Source organism: Mustelus asterias, unplaced genomic scaffold, assembly GCF_964213995.1.
Source record: "Mustelus asterias unplaced genomic scaffold, sMusAst1.hap1.1 HAP1_SCAFFOLD_564, whole genome shotgun sequence".
NCBI classification, from domain to species: Eukaryota; Metazoa; Chordata; class Chondrichthyes; order Carcharhiniformes; family Triakidae; genus Mustelus; species Mustelus asterias.
In genome coordinates this window covers 66294-89274 of record NW_027590514.1, presented here as the reverse complement: position 1 = coordinate 89274, position 22981 = coordinate 66294, and the positions used below count along the sequence as shown (strand labels likewise).

At 43.1% G+C, this 22981-nt stretch overlaps 1 protein-coding gene across 4 annotated transcripts in view; it reads left to right on the top strand.

The window, feature by feature from the left end:
- Positions 1–22981, top strand: part of aplp2 (amyloid beta (A4) precursor-like protein 2) — a 193430-nt gene that overhangs the window by 153850 nt on the left and 16599 nt on the right. For all 4 annotated transcript variants that reach the window (XM_078205111.1, XM_078205109.1, XM_078205112.1 and 1 more), the window contains 4 exons: positions 6230–6388; positions 9287–9415; positions 10460–10559; positions 20077–20232. In XM_078205111.1, coding sequence (XP_078061237.1) covers positions 6230–6388; positions 9287–9415; positions 10460–10559; positions 20077–20232 — 544 coding nt within the window. The remainder of the gene's footprint in view (positions 1–6229; positions 6389–9286; positions 9416–10459; positions 10560–20076; positions 20233–22981) is intronic.

The following is a 22981-nucleotide window of genomic DNA, read 5'->3' as shown; positions in this document are numbered from 1 at the left end:
GCTCCAGGGTCCCGGGTTCGATTCCCGGCTCGGGTCACTGTCTGTGTGGAGTTTGCACATTCTCCTCGTGTCTGCGTGGGTTTCCTCCGGGTGCTCCGGTTTCCTCCCACAGTCCAAAGATGTGCGGGTTAGGTTGATTGGCCAGGTTAAAAATTGTCCCTTAGAGTCCTGGGATGCGTAGGTTAGAGGGATTAGCGGGTAAAGATATGTGGGGGTAGGGCCTGGGTGAGATTGTGGTCGGTGCAGACTCGATGGGCCGAATGGCCTCCTTCTGCACTGTAGGGTTTCTATGTTTCTATGAAGAGGTCCCTGATGGCAGGCTGGTACTAAAGGTAAAGTCTTATGGGATCTGGAGTGTCCTGGCTAGATAGATACAGAACTGGCTTAGTCGTAGAAGGCAGAGAGTAACGGTGGAAGTGTGTTTTTCAGAATGGAGATCAGTAACGAGTGGTATTCCACAGGGATCAGTGCTGGGACACCTGTTTGTAATATATACAAATGATCTGGAGGAAAATGTAGGTGGTCTGATTAGAAAGTTTGCGGATGACACAAAGATTGGCAGACTTGCAGGTAGTAATGAGGATTGTCAAAGGATACGGCAGGTTGTAGATAGATTTCAGACTTGGGCAGAGTAATGGTAGGTGAAGTTTAATCTGGACAAATGCGAGGTGTTGTATTTTAGAAGAAAAAATTCAGGTGCAAATTATATAGTGAATGGCAGAACCCTTAGCGCATTGGCACACAGAGGGATTTGGGAGTACAGATCTCTGAAAGTGGCATCACAGGTGGATAAAGTGGTCAAGAGGGCATACAACATGCTTGTCTTCATCAGCTAGGGCATCGAGTATAAAAGTTGGCAAGTTATGTTACAGCTGTATAAAACTTTAGTTAGGCCACATTTGGAATTTTGCATGCAGTTCTGATCGCCACACTACCAGAAGGACGTGGATGATTTGGAAGGGGAGCAAAGGTGGTTCACCAGGATGTTGCCTGGCCTGGAGGGTTTTAAGCATGAGGAGAAAGTGAGAGGGCATGGGATCCAAGGGGCTGTTGCCTTGTGGATCCAGAACTGGCTTGCCTGCAGAAGGCAGAGAGTGGCTGTGGAGGGGTCTTTCTCTGCATGGAGGTCAGTGACCAGTGGAGTGCCCCAGGGATCTGTTCTGGGACCCTTGCTGTTTGTCATTTTCATAAATGACCTGGATGAGGAAGTGGAGGGATGGGTTGGTAAGTTTGCTGACGACACCAAGGTAGGTGGTGTTGTGGATAGTTTGGAGGGATGTCAGAAGTTGCAGCGAGACATAGATAGAATGCAAGACTGGGCGGAGAAGTGGCAGATGGACTTCAACCCGGATAAGTGTGTAGTGATCCATTTTGGCAGATCCAATGGGATGGAGCAGCAGTATAAAATGAAGGGTACCATTCTTAGCAGTGTAGAGGATCAGAAGGACCTTGGGGTCCGGGTCCATAGGACTCTTAAATCGGCCTCGCAGGTGGAGGATGCGGTCAAGAAGGCGTATGGCGTACTAGCCTTCATTAATCGAGGGATTGAGTTTAGGAGTCGGGAGATAATGCTGCAGCTTTATAGGACCCTGGTTAGACCCCACTTGGAGTACTGCGCGCAGTTCTGGTCACCTCATTACAGGAAAGATGTTGAAGCCATTGAAAGGGTGCAGAGGAGATTTACAAGGATGTTGCCTGGATTGGGGGGCATGCCTTATGAGGATAGGTTGAGGGAGCTTGGTCTCTTCTCCCTGGAGAGACGAAGGATGAGAGGTGACCTGATAGAGGTTTACAAGATGTTGAGGGGTCTGGATAGGGTGGACTCTCAGAGGCTATTTCCAAGGGCTGAAATGGTTGCTACGAGAGGACACAGGTTTAAGGTGCTGGGGGGTAGGTACAGGGGGGATGTCAGGGGTAAGTTTTTCACTCAGAGGGTGGTGGGTGAGTGGAATCGGCTGACGTCGGTGGTGGTGGAGGCAAACTCGTTGGGGTCTTTTAAGAGACTTCTGGATGAGTACATGGGATTTAATGGGATTGAGGGCTATAGATAGGCCTAGAGGTGGGGATGTGATCGGCGCAACTTGTGGGCCGAAGGGCCTGTTTGTGCTGTGGCTTTCTATGTTCTATGTTCTATGTTCTATAAACCCAGATTGTTTTCACTCGAAAGATGGAGCCTGAAGGGCGATCTGACAGAGGTAATAGATAGAATAGATAATCAGAGGCTTTTTCCCAGGATGGAAAGGTCAACTACAAGAGGGAAAAGGTGAAAGGGGGTAAGTTTAAGGGAGACGTGAGGGGAAAGTTTTTCTCACAGGGTTGGCGGGTGGCTGGAACACACTGGCAGTGCAGGTGGTGGAAGCAGGCACAATAGCAACGTTCGAGGCATATCTTGATAGACACATGAACAGGAGGCGAACAGCAGGATAGAAACCGCATGTTGGCAATAAGTAGTGGGTCTAAATAAGGATTAGGGATCAGTACAGGTTTGATAGGCCCAAGGACCTCTTCCTCTGCTCGATTGTTCTTCTTTGATCTTTGTAATACTGTTAGGGACTGCAAGGGTTTGGACCTACTAGAGATCAAGGACAGTGGCATATGTCCACGTCACAATAGTGTGCAACTTGGGGATGATGGTGTTCCTATGCACCTGTTATCCTTGCCCTTCCAGGTGATGAAGGTTGTGGTTTTGGGAAGAACCATCGGTGTTTATACTGACTTATCTGGGTTTAACCGCATTATTATGGTTTTGCGAGGGAAGGAGTGTTAACAGAAGTGCTGGAAATGGGAGGGACATGGTTGAAGATCCTGTCAACCACATTGGAGGGGAACCCAGCCATAATCATGTGATTATATCCCTTGAGTTGCTTTAATTTGATCTTCAATCTCCAAACAGGACCTCTTGCCTATTCTTTCCAATGTATTTAGTCTCAATATGGACTTCAATGATTGAACCTTTCCCTTTCCTCTCCAATATCCTTTCAAGTCAGTTTATAATGACCCTCATCTTGGCATCAGGTAGGCAGTGTACCAAGTGGGAATGAATACTGCCCCTTAATTATTGAATACCACATTGTTTCCCCTTCACCTTCCCTTTGGACAGCTTCCTGCTCCAAGGTGCCATGGCTGCATTCTGATCAACTGTCTTTATCCTTATTTTCAGCGGTAGCAAATACATTGCGCCTATTGAATACAATCAGCTTCTGCAGCCCTTCATTCTTTTAGCTCACCTGGGTTCCCCTTGCTTGGTGCACCATACAGAGGGCTGTCACGCCAGCCCTGTTCTGAACCTGCATATCTCTCCAAGCTGAAACTGTTCAGATTCTGTTCCCACTCCCTTTTGTGTTGGAGCATATCCAACTCCTTCAGCTTCATGCTCTGCGATGGAAAGGTTTCAGAAGAAGGGACCTACCTGCAGTTGTTAACTTGGGCCAATCTGATTGTCCACAAGCTCCAACATACTGTGGTCCAGACGTACAGCCTGCTTTGCAAACACTGGTCTAGGATACTTGGATATACTTTTTAGTTTGTAGGGCTTCCTGTTACACATTAACTTGCAATAAGTACAAATTTAGAAATGGAAGAAATGTTAAATGTATCCTTTTATAAGACTACCCTTTAAACTTAGTAGAAATAAACTTGAGTCATGTCCTTGATCTGACCAGGCAAAGAAAAATTCAGCAGCTGCTTATTAACCAGAGCTTCCTTTGTGCTGATATCATTTTCATTATTTGTGTCTGTCTCCCTGACACTTATACTCACCATTCTCTGGATCAATTGATCATATGCTAAAATGACTAATCACACAAGTCGCTGTAAATGTATTGATTATTAAACTATATATTTGCCTTCAAACCCTTGGATTCTGCTACTCCTCCCTCTATGTTGATTTAGATTTCATGTCACTTTTTGAATTTTTCCCCACCCCTCTCTGCTTTGCTGTACCTGATGGTGATGCCTGGTTCCGACACTGCTTTTAAATAGCCTTCTCTCCCAGTGTACCTTACTGAAGCATTCCCTCTATCACACCTTGCTCCATTCGTTGCTCATCCCTTTCCCTTTCCATATCATAGATCATAGAAGATCATCAAATCCTATAGTGCAGAAGGAGGCCATTTTGTCCATCAAGCCTGCACCAAACACAATCCCAACTAGACCCCCTGATGCTAAGGCGCAATTTAGCATGGCCAATCCACCTAACCTGCACATCTTTGGACTGTGGGAGGAAACCAGAGCACCCAGAGGAAACCCATGCAGACACGGGGAGAATGTGCAAATTCCATACAGACGGTCACCCAAGCCAGGAATTGAACCCAGGTCCCTGGTGCTGTGAGGCAGTAGTGCTAACCACTGTGCCACCGTGCCGTGCGTTTCCTGTCAGTGCAGGAAACGCAACACCGGCCCTTTACCTCCTCCCTTCCCATGGTCCAAATGATCCTTTCAGGTGAAACAGCAATGCCTGTAACTCTTCCACTATATTGTAAGAGGTCGCCGCAAAGCAACTTTTACACATTCTGATATTGTAATATTGCAGCTTAGGTTTATCAGAATGATACCTGGACCCAAAGTTAAATAACAGAGAGATTACACAAACTATGGTTGTATTCTCCAGAGTTTAGAAGGCTGTGTGATAATTTGATCTCAACTTTCAAGATTTTAAGGGCAATAGTTGGGGTAGATCCAAACTATTTCTGCTGGCTGAGAAGTCTAGGACTAGGAATCTAAATATTTTCATGTGTCAGTCAGACCTTTCGGGAGTGAAATTTGGAAACACCTTCACACACACAGTGGTGTCATCTGCAAATGGCAATTAATACTGGATCAGTTATAAATTTTAAATCCAAGATTTTTGTTAATTAATGGTATTAGCGCTCCGAAAGCTAGTGGCGTTTGCTACCAAATAAACCTGTTGGACTTTAACCTTGTGTTGCGAGACTTCTTACTACATTTTTTACAACCACAGCCTCTCACTTTATTGATTCAGTCTCTACTTTTGCTGGCTTTTGTCGCGCAGAAAGTATCAAAGAGCTGGGCAAACAGGGAGGTGTGATGCTTGGAGGAGCATGGTGTGTAGGCTGTAAAGGGAGAGATAGAGACCATCAATCCTCAGGTGGAACAACTGTCAGAGGAAACATCTGTCAGAAGGTGGAGGGAATCAGAAAGAGGAGAAAAAATAGTTATCAGAGAAGTGTCTAAAGTTTATTTATTAGTGTCACAAGTTGGCTTACATTAACACCGCAATGAAGTTACTGTGAAAATCCTCTAGTCGCCACACTCCAGCGCCTGTTCGGGTACACTGAGGGAAAGTTTAGCATGGCTAATCCACCTAACCAGCATATCTTTCGGACTGTGTGAGGAAATCGGAGCACCTAGAGGAAACCCACACAGACACGGGGAGAAGGTGCAGACTCCGCACAGTCACCCAAGCCGGGAATTAAATCCAGCCCCTGCCACTATGAGGCATCCATGCCAACCACTGTCTTATCCTCATTCAGCCCATCAAATCTCTGAGGAATCAGCAACACATTTATGTAGAATATTTCATGTCCCAAATCACTTTAAAGTTAATCAAGTTCTTTGATCTGTAAGTCACTGTTGTGCATAAGAAACGTGAACAAAGAACAAAGAACAATACAGCACAGGAACAGGCCCTTCGGCCCTCCAAGCCCGCGCCGCTCCCCGGTCCAGGATTGAATCCTGAATCCAGGATCCCCGCCCAACGTGATAGCTACTTTGTGCACAGCATTGTTCCATAAACTGAAATGATGCAAGGTCCAGATCATCTGGTTTAATCATTTTGATTGAAGGATAAATAATAGCCAGGAGAGATCTCCCCGCTCTTTGAAATAGTGCCATGATATCTTGCATCCACCTGAGAGTGCAGATGGAGCCCTGCTTTAACATTTCATTTGAAAGCCATCACCTTCTAACGGTGCAGCACTCCTTCAGAACTGGATTGTTAGCTTGGATTATGTACTGAATTCTCTGTTATGGGAATTGAAACCAGAATCTTTTATCTTGGATGTGAGTGTTGCTCATTGATCCATAGCTGACACAAACATTTAATTATTAAGTATCTGTTCTTTCCTGCGTGCTGTCCAGTTCTTTATTGCGTTTTGTTTTTATATTGAATGGTTGTCCCTGAATACTACTTTGTATAGAAGTGAATAGATTCTTTGATACTAATGGGATCTGCAGTGCAATATGCTGACAACCCTTTCTTGTTGCTCAGCATTTCCAGAACATGGTTGAGGCTCTGGAGGAAGAGGCAGCCACTGAAAAGCTGCAGCTGGTTGAGACTCATCTTGCACGTGTTGAGGCCTTGCTAAACGATCGTCGTCGTGTTGCTTTGGAGAACTACCTATCTGCATTACAGCAAGATCCACCACGTGTGAGTAACCATTGCTTTCAATTGTTGATGGAATTTGGAGCAGAGACTTGAGGACAGGAGTGAGGTCAATAAACCTCTCCCTTTCCTACACACAAACCTGATCAAACCTGGAATAACATAAACCAGTGAGGCTGGGTAACCACAATAAACTGAATAAGTTCAACAACTTTAGACTGTGACTTTGCTCCATCTTAAGCCCTCTTTTAACATATCTTATACATGTATTCTCTCAATGCAAAAATCCACAACTCCCCCCACCCAGACAGACACACACACATCAGGCTATCTGTCTTGTTCTTAAAGTTGCTATATCTTGTTGCAATCTCTCACAGCTACACTTGAATATCTAACACATTCTCCCTCTCTTTAGTTCCGATGAAGAGTCAAGCAGACTCGAAACGCTAACTCTTGTTTTCTGTCCCTCCAGATGCTGTAAGAGTTTCAACAACACCAGGTTAAAGTCCAACCAGTTTATTTGGTAGCAAATACCATTAGCTTTTGGAGCACTGCTCCTTCGTCAGATGGAGTGGAAATCTGCAGATTTCCACTCCATCTGACGAAGAAGCAGCCCTCCGAAAGCTAATGGCATTTGCTACCAAATAAACCTGTTGGACTTTAACCTGGTGTTGTTAAAACTCTTGCTGTGTTCACCCCAGTCCAACGCCGGCATCTCCACATCATGACCTCCAGATGCTGCCAGACTCCTGAGTTTTTCCAACATCCTCTGTTCTCGTTGCAGATTCCAGCATCTGCAGTATTTTGCTAATTACAATACATTACTGGATTGTTTCATGTATTTATTGAGAGTTCCTGTCCAAGGCTTCTGAGGGATAATAAACCGTGTTTTGAAAGTGAGATAAACATCTTACCTGCATTCCTGCTCCCAGGGGAGCAATAGTAACATTTTCCATCTCTAAATTATGTTATAGTTAATGCATGCTCCTTCAGGCAAACTGTTCGGGATTTTGATCTATTCCTCCAGTCAAATGGGCCTGCAATAGACAGAATTGATTGCCAGAATTTGGTGTCACTCAGGGAAACAGCCACAATTAATACTGTGACTGTAAAATATCAGGCAGTTTCAACAGTAATGTCCAGTTTTTAAATGTCTGACTTCAGTGGTCACAAATGAAATGTAAAAAGACAGATACTATACATTGGAGCACTTCCTGTGTTCCCTTTCAGGTAGCACCATTTCCAAGTCCCTCTGCTGAGTCAGAGTATTTCTTCATACCACTAGCCATGGTAAAGATCTTGGGCCATTTTTCTGACTGACATGTTTTGCGGCACCTACATTTGTATATACCTAGCATGTCAGTAATGCACAGTGCTAGGTCTTGGCACTGCAGGCTGGGACGTTGTGCCATTCTTGCGCATTCAGGCAGTTGGTGGCCATCATGATATGTTGAACGTTGCTGCAGCTCCCAATTTCTCAGCTTCCCCAAGTGCAAATTGTGTCTGTTTGCTGACCAGGAAGGAAATGGTGTAATGGTATTATCACTGGACTAGTAATCCAGAGACCCCCAGGGCAAGATCCGGGGACCCGGGTTCAAATCACCACCTCGGCAGATGATGAAATTTGAATTCAATAAAAAATCTGGAATTAAAAGTCTAATGATGACCATGAAACCATTGTCGATTAAATTTTGATATTTATTATTGTCACATAGATTTAATCATAGAATTCATTGACAGTGAAAAGTATTGTTTCTTGTGCGCTATACAGACATAACATACCATGCATAGAGAAGGAAAGGAGAGAATGCAGAACGTAGTGTTACAATCATAGCTAAAGTGTAGAGAAAGATCAACTTAATACAAGGTAGGTCCATTCAAAAGTCTGATGGCAGCAGGGAAGAAGCTGTTCTTGAGTCGGTTGGTACGTGACCTCAGACTTTTGTATCTTTTTCCTGCGAAACAAGGCGGAAGCGAAAATGTCTGGGGTGCGTGGGGTCCTAGATTATGCTGGCTGCTTTGCCGAGGCAGCGGGAAGTGTAGACAGAGTCAGTGGATGGGAGGCTGATTTGCGTGATGGATTGGGCTACGCTCACGACTCTTTGTAATTTCTTGCGGTCTTGGGCAGAGCAGGAGCCATACCAAGCTGTGATGCAACCAGAAAGAATGCTTTCTATGGTGCACCTGTAAAAGTTGGTGGGAGTCGTAACGGATATGCCAAATTTCCTTAGCCTACTGAGAAAGTAGAGGCGTTGGTGGGCTTTCTTAACTATAGCGTCAGTGCGGAGGGACCAGGACAGATTGTTGGTGATCTGGACACCTAGAAACCTGAAGCTCTCGACCATTTCCACTTCATCCCCGTTGATATATGCCCTCTGAAGTTAGGGATGGGCAATAAATGCTGGAGAAAAAAAACCCCTGCTTTCACTTTATCTTTGCCACAACCTTTTTGCTTTATTTTTATTAATTTCATTATCAGTTTGCCTCCTTTTTGAATGCATTATCATCGTCTTCCCATTATTTCCACTCATTTGTACCTCAGTCCCTGGCATTCCCTTAAAAACAAGAGTAGCAAAAGAAATGAAGATTGATGTCGGACTCAGGCCATGAGCAGTTTGAGCACAACAGGAGTTCACGTGGTTAAAAAAGAGGCTAGAATATGATACTGAGCAGGTTCTCAGACAGAAGATTGGAGATGGAGCTTGCTACTGCACAGGATGTGAGCTGACATTTGATTGATCAGATCCCAATGATAGGGACTGTGCTAGATCAGCGCAAGGTGAGCAAGGTAAAAGAAGCAAATGGCAATCCTGTTGGAGAGAAATAGAGAAATTCTTAAGTTCCTGAAAAAGTGGTAGTGAATTAAAATGCAAGTTAAATGCTGTGTTTCAACCTTGCCTTCTGACTGACACTGATGCCTTTGATGAATAATTTCCTCTGCAGCCTCACCGTATCCTTCAGGCCCTGAAACGCTACATCCGTGCAGAGCAGAAGGATCGGCAGCACACTCTTCGACATTACCAGCATGTCATGGCTGTAGATCCAGAGAAAGCAGCACAGATGAAATCTCAAGTGAGTGAAATGTTGTGAAACAAACTTCATTGCCCTTGTTATCCAAGGGAGCCTCCTGCTCTGTTCATTTCTAACATGCTCCTCAGACATAGGCCTCAAATGCAAGTAGTTACTGACTCTGGATAGTTTTCAGATTTTCCAGTAAAATACAATAAAATAATAACTCCACAGTTGAACAAAGTTAATTTTAAAATCCCTGGGAATATAGAATTGGGATTCATGTAGTGGATAAATGGGAACTTCAGGGCAGTATGTTATGCCTCGGAAGATATCTCGAAGCACTTCAATCAATAAATTACTTTGAGATGCATTAACTGTTCTCTGGGAGAATGAAGTAGTAGTTCAGCAAGATAGGGCACACATCAATCAGACAAATGTAGTTGGGTGTTTTTAAGAGCAGGATTAGCTACAACACTGGAAATATCCCCATTATCCTTCAATTAGCTCACCAACCAGAATTAGCAGACGCTTTTGATTTGACATTTCATCTGAAGAATGGCATCTTCAGTGCAGCAGGTATTACAGTCGCTCTTTGTCCTAGATGATGTATTTATGGCGGCACGGTAGCACAGTGGTTAGCACTGCTGCTTCACAGCTCCAGGGTCCCAGGTTCGATTCCCGGCTCGGGTCACTGTCTGTGTGGAGTTTGCACATTCTCCTCGTGTCTGCGTGGGTTTCCTCCGGGTGCTCCGGTTTCCTCCCACAGTCCAAAGATGTGCGGGTTAGGTTGATTGGCCAGGTTAAAAAAATTGCCCCTTAGAGTCCTGGGATGCGTAGGTTAGAGGGATTAGTGGGTAAAATATGTGGGGGTAGGGCCTGGGTGGGATTGTGGTCGGTGCAGACTCGATGGGCCGAATGGCCTCCTTCTGCACTGTAGGGTTTCTATGATTCTATGATTCCCCATTCTCTGTGCTCCCTCTGAGCCAACCATTGTGAAAGAAAAATGAAAATATCTTGTTGCTGAGGTTGATTGCATGTGAGTTTCATTATTAACTTATGCAAGCAAGTGTTAAAATACTTTAAATGATTGTCTCTGGTGCCTAGGTTGTGACCCACCTCCATGTTATTGAGGAACGAATGAACCAGAGCCTCTCTCTGCTTTACCAGGTGCCATTTGTTGCTGAGGAAATCCAAGATCAGATTGGTGCGTGCAAGTATTGCAGAATTTGTTTGTGTTTCATATTTGAGAATACTTACACTGTCGACCAATATTGCAATTATTCTCTCGATGCAGAATGCACAGTGAGGTGCTTAGTGAATTAGACTTGGCAGTCTTATTTGTTTCTTATGGTTATTGCCGCAATCTTCAGAATTTTTGAAATCCAAAGAGGTGCCTCACTGATCTTGGAACTAATCCACCACTTTGATAGACGCAGCCTCGCAACTTTTACCATCTGACTGCTCATAAACTATCCCTAATAGCCAATGAAACATTCTGCCCTGTGCAGTGAATGAAATTTGTCTGTTTCAGGCCAGAGGGTTAACCAGTTTCTGAGCTCAGAATATGGGGCAACGATTCCAAGACCAAATTGAGGAGCTGTGACATAATTTGGGAGATTAACCCTACTCTACTTGGAATAAATAAATACTGTTGTGTTCAGTGATGAGGCATGTCGGATTGTTATTTGTCAGGTGTAAACCTGCAATCCTTCAGTTGTCAGCCATGTCTTAAGGTAAGTTTTTCTTTTGTGTCCCATGGCTGTGCTGGTGTATATCCTTAGTGTACACTTGACAAAGCCCTGGAAGTTAGGCAGAGCTTCCTTTGGTCCATGATAAAGCTGGATTGCGTCTTCTCATTGGCAGATCACGAGGCACCTTTTGAGGATGTTACTGAAACTTGTTGCGGAGGTTTTGTTTATGGTCTACATTTAATCAACAGTGAATCCTGCATGCTCGAGTCTTTATGTATAATTTATGGGATTTAATTTCACTTCCATTGAATGTAATCCTGCTTGCAGCCAGCAAGAATGTTATGAAACATTACATACATAGAAATATACATAGAAAATAGAAGCAAGAATAGGCCATTTGGCCCTTCAAGCCTGCTCCATCATTCATTCATAGGGGGAGGTGATGGCCTCGTGGTATTATCACTAGACTATTAATCCAGAAACTCAGCTAATGTTCTGGGGACCCGGGTTCGAATCCACGGCAGGTGGTGGAATTTAAATTCAATAAAAAAATATCTGGAATGAAGAATCTAATGGTGACCATGAAACCATTGTTGCTTGTCGGAAAAAACACCTGGTTCGCTAACGTCCTTTAGGGAAGGAAATCTGCTATCCTTACATGTCTGGCCTACATGTGACTCCAGAGCCACAGCAATGTGGTTGATTCTCAACTGCCCTCCCAAGGGCAACTAGGGTTGGGCAATAAATGCTGGCCAGCCAGCAACGCCCATGTCCCACAAATGAATAAAAATATCATTGTGATCATGGCTGATCATCAAATTCAATACCCTGATCCCCCCTCCTACCCCACTTCCCTTAATTCCTTTAGCCCCAAGAGCTATACCTAATTTTTTTCACACAATGTTGTGGCTTCAAATACTTTCTGTGGTAGTGAATTCCACAGATTCACCACGCTCTGGGTGAAGGAATTTCAAAGAATCATAGAATCCCTATAGTGCAGAAGGAGGCCATTCGGCCCATCGAGTCCCGACAGAGCATGTTACCCAGGCCCTATCCCTGCAACCCCTCATATTTACCCTGCTAATCCTCCTAACCTATACACCTGAGGCAGCAGTGCTAACCATTGTGCTACTGTGCCGCTTCACCTCAGTCCAAAAAGTTTTACTTATCCTCAAGCTCTGATCCCTACCATTGGGAAAATTCTTTCTGAATCTACCCTGTCTAATCCTATTAGAATTTTATAAGTTTCTATGAGTTACCCTGTCACTTTTTTAAACTCCAATAAATATAATCCTAACTGATTTAGTCTCTCCTCATATGACAGCCCTACCATCCCAGGAATCAGCCTGGTAAACCTTCGCTGTACTCCCTCTATAGCAAGGACATCCTTCCTCAGATAAGAACACCAAAACGGCACACAATACTCCAAGTGTGCCTTCACCAATGCCCTATACAATTTCAGGAAGATATCCCTATTCCTGTACTCAAATCCGCTCACTATGAAGACCAACGTACCATTTGCCTTGTTACTTACTGCCTGCTGTACCTGCGCACTTACTTTCAGTGACTTTTGTACGAGGACACCAAGGTCTCGCTGAGTATCCACCTGTCTCAATGTACACGCATTCAAATAATGATCTGCCTTCCTATTTTTGCTACTGAAGTGGATAACCTCACATTTATCCACGTTATAATGTATCTGCCATACATATGCCCACTCATCCAGCCTGCCCAAATCACGCTGAAGCATCTCTGCAATCTCACAGCTCATCCTCCCACCCATCTTTGTATCATCTGCAAATTTGGAGATAATACATTTAGTTCGCTCTTCCAAATAATTCATATATAATGTGAACAGTTGGGGTCCTAGCACAGATCACCTTGGTACCCCACTGGTCACTGCCTTCCAATCGGGGAAAGACCCATTTGTTCCAACTCTTTGCTTCCTGTCTGCTAACCAGCTTTCTATCCATGTCAAGAAATTACCTGCAATCCCCTACACCTTAATTTTACATAGTAGTCTGTTATGTGAGACCTTGTCGAAAGCTTTCCGAAAGTCTGAGTAAACCACATCCACTGGTTCTCCCTGGTCAACTCTACTAGTTACATCCTCAAAGAATTCCAGTAGATTTGTCAAGCATGATTTCCTTTTCGTAAATCCATACGGACTTTGTCTGATTATATCACTGCTTTCCAAATGCTATGCTATGAAATCCTTGATAATGATTCTAGCAACTTCCCTATTACCAACATTAGGCTCACTGATCTATATTGTCCCTTCAATCTTTACGTCCTCTGCTGTCTGAAGATTTAACCTTCACAACACACAAAAGCCAACTCTGATCGGTCTACCTCATCAAACACACTCGTTAAATCTGTTTACATTCTCAACTTTATTTCTGTTTTTCCATGCAACTTTAAAGCAGCTACGAACCAGTCAATTTGCCATCTGTTTAGCATCATCAATCTACAAATTTTTCCTTTTCAACTATTTATCTAATTTCTTTCGGAAAGTTAGAATTGAGTCTGCTTTGACAACCCTTAAGGCAGCGTATTTCAAATGATCACAACTCACTGCACTGAAAATAGTCTTTAATTTGTCACTGCTGGTTAATGATTATTATGCCTTTGGCAGCTCGCTGTTACTCTATCAAAATGCTTCACAATTTTGACTTCTTTGTTAAATCTCCTCTAACCTCTGCTTGAAGGACACTACTAATCTTTCTACATAACTGAAGTCTCTCATCACTGGTAGCACTGTAGCTAATCTCTCCTGTGCCCTCTCAGCTCTTGATAGCCTTTCTAAAGTGTTTTGCCCAGAATTGTAGCTGAGGCCGAAAGTGATTTGTAAAGTTTAGTGTAACTTGCTTGCCTTTGTCCTCTGTGCTTTTTTTAACAGCCTCATCAATTTCAATTTTCTGATTTAAATTCACACGTTGATTGCAGTTTCATTACATTGTATTTGTTCACATCAAAGGCAATTTGTCTCTCATCAGCCGAGTTCTCTGCCTGTCCACCATCTGTATATCACAAGTCCAGAGTGCGGTGGGGAATGCTCTCCACTTTGCTGGATGAGTGGAGCCCCAATAACACTCAAGAATCTTGAAGCCACCCAGGACAAAGCAGCTGATTGATTGGCCCCCCACCCAACACCTTAAACATTAACTCCCTCCACCATTAATACACACTAGTAGCATTGTGTACCATCTACAAGATGCACTGAGCCTCTCACCAAGGCTCCTTAGACAGGACCGTCCAAACCTATGACTTCCACCACCTAGAAAGACTAGAGTTGCATGGAAACCAGCTTCTGCAAGTTCTCCTCTCAAGTCACACACCATCCTGACTTGGAAATGTATTGCTGTTCCTTCACTGTTGTTAGATCAAAATTCTGGAACTTCCTTCCGAACAGCAATTTGTCCCCATGTCAGACGTACTGAAGTGGTCCTAGAAGGCGGCCCACCACCCCAAGAACAATCCGGGATGGGAACAAACGCTGGCCTTGCCAGCAACACGCGCATCCCATAAGCAAATACATTTAAAATAGTGGCAATATTAGTGGAATCTCTTCCTCCAGTTATTTGTTTAATTGTCCACCACCATTCACAACTGGATGTGGCAGGATTGCAGAGCTTTCGTTTTGGAATCACTTAGCTCTGTCTATCACATGCTGCTTTTGCTGTTTGGTATGCAAGTAGAATTGCATTGTCGCCTCACCAGGTTTACACTTCATTTTCAGGCATGCTTTCCTGCATTCTTCATGGAACCAGGGCTGATCTCTTGGCTTGATGGTAATGAGAGGGTGGAGATATGCCAGGCCATAAGGTTATGGTTTAATGCAATTCCGTTGCTGCGGATGGTCCACGGTGCCTCATAGATACCCAATTGAGTTCCTAGATAGGTTCCGAATTTTCCCAACCAGTATGGTGATAGAGGCACACAACATGATGGAGAGTGTCTTCAGTCTGAAGGCAGGACTTAATTTCCACAAGAACTGTGCAATGGTCACTCTTTCCAGTACAGTCATGGACAGATGTATTTTAAACAATTAATTTGGTGAGGATAAGGGTTTTTCCTCTTGTTGATTCCCTTATGACTTGCTGAAAGCCCAGTTTCGCAGTTATGTCATTCAAGACTCAGCCAGCTTGGTGCTACTGAGCCACTCTGGGTGATGGGTTTGAAATCCCCCAACCAAGGTACATTCTGTGCCTGTTCAACCCTTGGTGCTTCTTCCAAGCTGCTTTCCACATGGAGAACACTGATCCATTAGTTGAGGGAGGATAGGCGGTAATTCCATTGCCCATGTTTGGCTTGATACCATGAGACTTTAAGGTCTGGATGTTGAGGACTCGTAGGGTAACTCCCTCCTAACTGCCGCCACCTCTGGTGAGTCTGCCCTGCCATTAGGAAGTGGTGATGGTTGTGTCTGGGATATTGGCTGTAAGGTGTAATTTAAGGAGTATGTTTCTTGACTTGTCTGTGGGACAGCTCTTTTCAACTTGTGTTTTCGTGTAATCTTTAGCATAACCTCCCAGTTCTTATAATCTAAACTTCAGCCATTAAAGGAAAGTATTCTGGACACCACTTTGCTCTATTTATATACTCAACCTGTTCCTTTCAGGAATCTGTAGACAGAGATTCCAGGATCCCACTGTTCCCTATACTTTTCAAAATCCTGCATTTATTGTGTGTTCTTTTGCCTGATTTGTTCTTCTCAATTGCATTACCTCATATTTCTCACGATAAATTCCATTTGCCACATTTTACCCACCTGACCATCGATATCTTTTAGCAGTCTACTGCTTTTCTTTGTCACACTCAGCCACATGGCAAATTTTCATATTATCTGAAAGCTTCCTAATTCATACTTAGATTCTTTTAGAGTCATAGAGTTTTATTACACAGAAAGAGGCCCTTTGGCCCATTGTGTCTGCACTGCCATCAAGCGCCTATCTATTTGAATCCCATTTTCTAGCACTTGGTCCATAGCCCTGTATAGCTGTGGCATTTCAAGTGTTCATTTAAATATCTTTTAAATGTTGCGAGCGTTCCCGCCTTTCAGGCAGAGAGTTTCAGGTTCCCACCACCGTCTGGATGAAAAAGGTTTTCTTCAACTCCCCTCTAAATATCCTGCCCCTTACCTTAAATCTATGCCCCCTGGTTATTGACCCCTCTACTAATGGGAAAAGTTTCTTCCTATTTACCCTATCCATGACCTTCATAATTTTACACACCTCAATCAGGTCCCCCTCAGCTTCTCTGCTCCAAGGAAAACAACCCCAGCCTCTCTTCATAGCTGAAACGCTCCAGTCGAGGCAACATCTTGCTGAGTTCCCTCTGTATCCTTTCTAATGCAGTCACATCTTCCTATAGCGTGGTGACTAGAATAGCACATCGTACTCTAGCTGCGGTCAAACAAGTGTTTCATACAACTCCCTCGTAATTTTCCTGCTTTTATATTCTATTCTATATTTGACTCTAAATTATTATTGGTTTATATGCAAAGGAACCTCGTGCTGAGACCTGTGGAGCCTCCACTATAAATAGCTTTCAAGTCACAGAAACACCCTCTGACCAAATCGCTTTGCTTCAGTTTTGCACATTATCTTGGCTTCTTCTTGAGCTTGAGGGACCAAGCAAGTAGTCCTGATGTAGCTTCATCTGTTGCTAAATATAATTCTTCTAGATGATGTGGACATTGCTGGCTAGGCCAGCATTTATTGCCTGTTACATATGCAGGTTTGGGTGTGTGCCGTCCCTTTAAGTGTGGATCAGGTGACCCTGGGGGGCACGCTCCAGGATGGAGCTTGGGGAGTCGGACTGTGCAGCTGTAAAGACCTAAAATAAACTGTTCCCTGTTCTACCTCATGATAACAAGACCTACCTCATGATAACAAGACCCAGGCGTAATATTGCCCATCCCTAATTGCCCTGAGAAGGTGATGGTGAGCTGACTTCTTGAATCACAGCAATCCACATAATGAGGTTACACCCACAGTGCTGTTAGGAAGGGAGTTCCAGAATGGGACACACTGCTGCCACTGTGCATTGGTGGTGGAGGGAGTGAATGTTTGTGGGTAGGATGCAGCCTCTTGAGTGTTTGGAGCTGCACTCTTCCAGACAAGTGGAAAGTATTCCAATCCACTCCTAACTTGTGCCTTGTAGATTGTGGACAGTCTTTGGGGAGTCAGGAGGTGAGTTACTTGCCACAGGATTCTTCGCCTCTGACCTGCTCTTGTAACCATAGTACTTAAATGACTAGTCCAGTTCAATTTCTGGTCATTGGTAACCGCTGGATGTTGATGGTGTCGGTTTCAGCGATGGTAATGCCATTGAATGTCATGGGGTAACTGCATCAAATGCAATACCCTAACCAAGCTTCCTTGCTATCTCCTCAAAATATTCAGTCAACTTAGTCAGATGCAATCTGCCTTTAACAAATCTGTCCTGACTGTTCCTCTTTAAATGATGATTTGAAATGTGTGTCAGGATTGTTTCCAATCATTTTTCCACCACTGAGCTTAGGCTGATGGCCTGTATTTATTCGGGCTATCCCTGCTTTCCTATTTAAAAAGTGGTGCATCATTAGTTGCCCTCCATTCTTCTGGCATCACACCTGTATCCAAGAAGATTGAAGAGTGATGGTTGTTTCATCCCTCAGCAGCCTGGGATACATTTCTTCTGGGATTCGTGAGTTGCCTACTTTCAGAGATGCTAAACACAATCGTTCCTTTCTCATTGTTTGTCCCAGACAGTATTTTACACTCCTGACAAGAATGCCTGCTTTGCTCCTCTCTTGTGAAAAGAGATGCAAAGTATCCATTAAGAACCACTGCCACATCTTGTGCCTCCACACACCAACAATTCCTTTGGTTTCTAATTGCCTATTCTCTTTCTCCTGAGTTATCCTTTTGCTCTTTATATATATATATATATAAAATATTTCATATATATATATATAAAACATCTTTAGGCTATTCTTGGTTTTACTTGACAATATTTTCTTTCATGCCCAGCTTTTTGTGATGTCACCGTATATTTCTGATACCTCAAGCTTTCTGCAGTGTTGAGTTATTAACTTCTGACATAAGCTTTTTTTATTGCCTTATCCTACTCTATGCTGTTTGATATCTGAGAATATTCTTTGTGGGAATGTATTTTTCTTGAACTCCTCTTTGACTGTCTCACAATGCTTAGACACTGATTTACTTTCAAGTAGCTATTCAGTCCACTTTTGACACATCACATCACAGCTTAATAAAAATGGCCTCAGCCTGATCCATCTTTATCCTTTTCGATAACTGCTCTAAATCTTTTGGAATAATGATTACTACCAATAAAATGCTCTCCCACTGATACTCCTTCCATCCACTCAGATTCATTTGATAGAATTCAGTCTAAAATTGCCCCTTCTTTTGGTGGGCTTGTTATTCTGGCTAAAATAATTCTTTTGAATATGTTTTAAGAATTATGTTGTACTTTTTACATTGCTTCCCCCCCCCCCCCATTTAACACGATGGTAGTAAATCCCTTGCTATTAATTCCCCCTTTTGTTTCTGCACTTTTCAGTTTGCCTAACTATTTGCTTCTCTGTCTCCCTCTGAGAGCATTTATTCCAAAAAGTGTAGTTGCCTCTTTTTTGTGCATTTGTTCGTCCCATTATGACTTCATTTGATCCCCCTGACATGTCACCCTTCTCCTCAACCCCCCCCCCCCCCCCCCCCCTCACCTTCTCCCTCTTTTGATCCTAATTTATAACCAGGAACATCAAGCTGCCATTCCTCTCGTTCTTTAAGCCACTTCTAAATAATAGCTATGATCTCGTAATTCCAGGTGTCTGTCTGTGCCCTCAGCTTATCTTCCTTGTTCAAATGACTCCTTGCATTGAATTATATCCACTAATCACTGAACAATATGCTGTTTATTTACTGGCCTTTATTTACTTGACCTTCTCTACTCACTTATTAATCTTGTAGAAACATAGGAACAGGAGTAGGCCATTCAGCCCATCGAGCCTGTTCCACCATTTAATATGATCATGGCTGATCAGACACTTCCATACATTTTACACCCATTATCTCCATGACCCTTTACATTATTGTGAATCAAAAATCTATCAATCTCTGCTTTAAACAAACACAATGACTGACCATCCACAGCCCTCTGGGTAAAAAAATTATCAAGATTCACAACCTGTAAAGAAATTTCTCCTCATCTCAGTCCAAAGTGGCATCCCCCATATTTTGAAATTGTGCCCCCTGGTTCTAGACTCCTCAACCATTGGACACCTTTTGGAATATTCTGGATGTCACAGAATAATTTAGCGTTTTCTAATGTATAACTTTTCCCCATGTAGCGAGTTCCCAAATGAATTCATAAGTGCTTGCTCATAGTAAACAAAGATAATTGAGCAGGTAACTGGTCCAGTGCCGTCACCATGCAGCCATTGAATTCCAGGGCAGAGAGCTGCAAGTGAGCAACATGTCCTCCTTGCTGCCCAGGAACGGATGGAGAAGACAACTTGGGCTGTCTCAGCAATACAAGAATGAGGGAACATCACTTTTTTTAAAAAAGGGGGGGGGGTCTCCCGTTTAGGACAGAGATGGGGAGAATTTTTTTTCTGAAGGTCATTAATCTGTGGAATTCTCTCCCACAGGGAGCATCTAGGGCAGGGTCAATGAACACTTTGAAGTTTGAGTCAGATTCTTGATTAACAGGGGAGTCAAAGGTTATGCAGGGTAAATAGGAACAGAGAAATGAAGCCACAATCAGAGCAGCCATGATCTAATCAAATGGTGGAGCAGGCTTGAGGGGCCAAATGGCCGACTCCTAATTCATACCGCGTGTAAATACTTTGTAATCTAGACAGCCAGAGAAAAATATGCTGAAATTTGACAGGCCTCTGAATCTGATTAACCTGGTTATTTTCAGCTTGTATGTAATTCATCAGTGGTTGGATTTTTGTAGATCAATTTGTTTTGTTGGCTTCATCCCAGCAAAATGTGACAATGTGAAATGCACTCTTCCTAGATGAGCTACTGCAGGAGCAACACTTTGGTATGGATCAACTTGCTTCCAGCTCTGAAAGCCAAACTGCTTTTGATTCCATCGAGGCACCATTTGTTGATGGCAAACCATTCCGGCCGATTCAGGTTAAGACCATGCCGGCTATCACTGATGTAGAAGGTATGTGCGCTTGGAACAAAGGATGTAAAATTGATTTGGTTATTCAATGCAATAGTTAAAAGATTGATTATTCAGGATAAATCATACATGAAGAAATTTCCCCTTGCAAGAGAGATTTTTCAAGATAAGGTCAAGAACTTTCAAAGGTGAGCTCATCAATCCCATCCCAACATGCACTCCATGGTTTAGATCAGGATTGCCATGATACTATGGTAATAGTGAGAGAGAGGGAGGCTAGGGGTGATCAGGAATGGGAAGGGAGATGTATGTACATAAATTTGGCTGGTTAACATGTGCCCCATTTTCACCCCTTCCCCTGCAGTGATTGTGCCAATGTTGCGATCAATTTTCAAATTACAAAGAAGCTTTAGATTGTTTATAAAACAGATCAGTTTAATTCATTCCTAAATTCCTATACTGTATGTAGTGTAGTAAGGAACATAAAAAGGTGAATGAGAGCATTGATATCAATTTATTTTAATTAATCAAAATGAATCTAATTTTTAGATTAAATCTCTGCCGTTTTCCTTAATAAAGTCTTAATCTTGGGGAATACTTCTATTTCTCTCCAGCCAATGCATCACCCCAGTCATTATTTTGTTTCAGAATTATAGGAATCCTTTCCAAATTGCAAATACTGCTGTATGGCTATAATTTTGTGGTCCTTAAAATCTGCCAGTAAAGAGCAATGGCACCAGGGGCCATTCCGAAAAACACTCTCCCAAGGATAGTTTGGCATTGGGCTCTATTGTCTTCAGATCTACAGTTTCTGTTTGTGCAGCTTCCTAAGGTGAAAGCATATTTCATAAAAAGCAGGAAATGCTAAGACTGACTCCCTTTCTGAGACTGTAGTTGGTACTTTTTGTGAATGAACTTTGGTACAATTTGTCAGCATCAACAAGTTCCCCAAGTGCGGTAGGTTTCAACGAAGGCTGCCTTCTCACTGCAGTAGTCCACCTGTCTGTATAGGTACAAATTAACAAATGGGCTGAAATTACAATGATATAGTGTGGCATACTGCAAATCCAGGTCTTCAGTTTGGACTTTGTCTTCAGATGGAATTAAATTCTCGGTGAGCTTCAAAAGTCTAAATTGAAATGAGTTTGGGTCGCTTTAACCCAGTTTCTATGGGTGATAGAATGACATGTGGTAAAAATGCAAATGTCATACTGTTGTTATATAAAGTTTGGTCTTAAACCAAAGTGCTAGTCAGATTTTATATTTGACCTATATGCCCAAATGCTTCTCATATACTTCTGGAGTTTCAGTGAACGAACTGAGATATGAATGCTTCTCACTTCTGACTCTACTAAATTTGAGGAAAAAATATTTCAGTGAAAGGAACCTTTTGCATGTTTATGAAGTTTTTTTTAATATTATTTTGTTCACAATGTCTGGGGTTATTGGTGCTTATAGCTGGAGCACATTTCCATTTTTAGGCTCTGTGTGTCAGTTTGAAGCAACTCAATCAGGTTAGATGTTCTTCTAATGTCCTTCCAGTCTATTTTACAAACATGCACCTCTGAATCTCAGAATATAGTGCGTTTTCCAGTAATTGAGTTTTTCTTCTGATCCTTCTATAATTCAAGACCAAGTTAACAAGGACCAATATTTTAAAACTTGTTCTCTTACAGAACTCCTACAGTGCAGAATGAGGCCATTCAGCCCATCGAGTCTGCACAGACTCTCTGAGAAAGCATCCTACCTAGGCCCACTCCACTGCCCTATCCCCATACCATGACTAATTCGCCTTAACCTACAGATCTTTGAACACTAAGGGGCAGTTTAACATGGCCAATCCACCTAACATCTTTGGACTGTGGGAGGAACCAGACCAGCTGGAGGACACAGACATGGGGAGAGCGTGCTAACTCCACACAGTCACCCAAGGCTGGAATTGAACCTGGGTCCCTGGCGCTGAGAGGCAGCAGTGCTAAGCACTGTGCCACTTGAATTCAAGCAGAATGTGGACCAATTCAACCAATGGTTGTAAGCAACTATCCCAATTCATTTCCCCTCCCAGTTGTTGCCCTTAAGCAGTGTTGCTGTGATTAACATGGACTAGAAGTTTGGCACCTTTGTTTCTGTGACTCAGTTACTTGCAACTCTGAACATGCAAAAAGCGAGGGTTCGCACTAATAAAGCCATTGATACCTACTGTTTGACATAGGTGGGACTCTAATACACAAATATTTGGACTTATTTCAAAATCACACTTATTTACAAATGTAAATTAGGAATTCTGTCTGTCCCATTCTTTGTTTCTTGGTCTTTTCATTCTTCGATTTCTCTTGACTTCTTCGCTGCCAGGCACAGTGCCGGACTCGTGGCCAGCAATTAAGAAAGGTTGGTTTAAAACTGTCCCAGGCCTCACTTCTCACACTCATTCTTCCTCCTCAGCCTGTTCTTCCACTTGCCTTCCCCATCCCAATCAATTGCATATCATGTATTTGTTGTTGCTGAGAACAGTAGTTTTGTTCCACTCCGAGGCTTCACTGACCTGCATGCCATCCTAGTTTACGCTGTTTAGTTGTCACTTGTCTGAAGTTTACTTGGAATGTTTCTATTGTCCTGAACTTTGGAAAGTTGGATGAAATTGGCCGCTGCCTTCAGTTGATTTCGCAAACCCAAAGGCACCTGCTTCAGCAATAAAGCTTTATTGCTTTTGCTTTCAGATTAGAAGCCTGCATTCCTTTTAGGTGAGCTCAGTTGTGGACTGTTTACAGGAGAATTACAACATGAGCCAAAT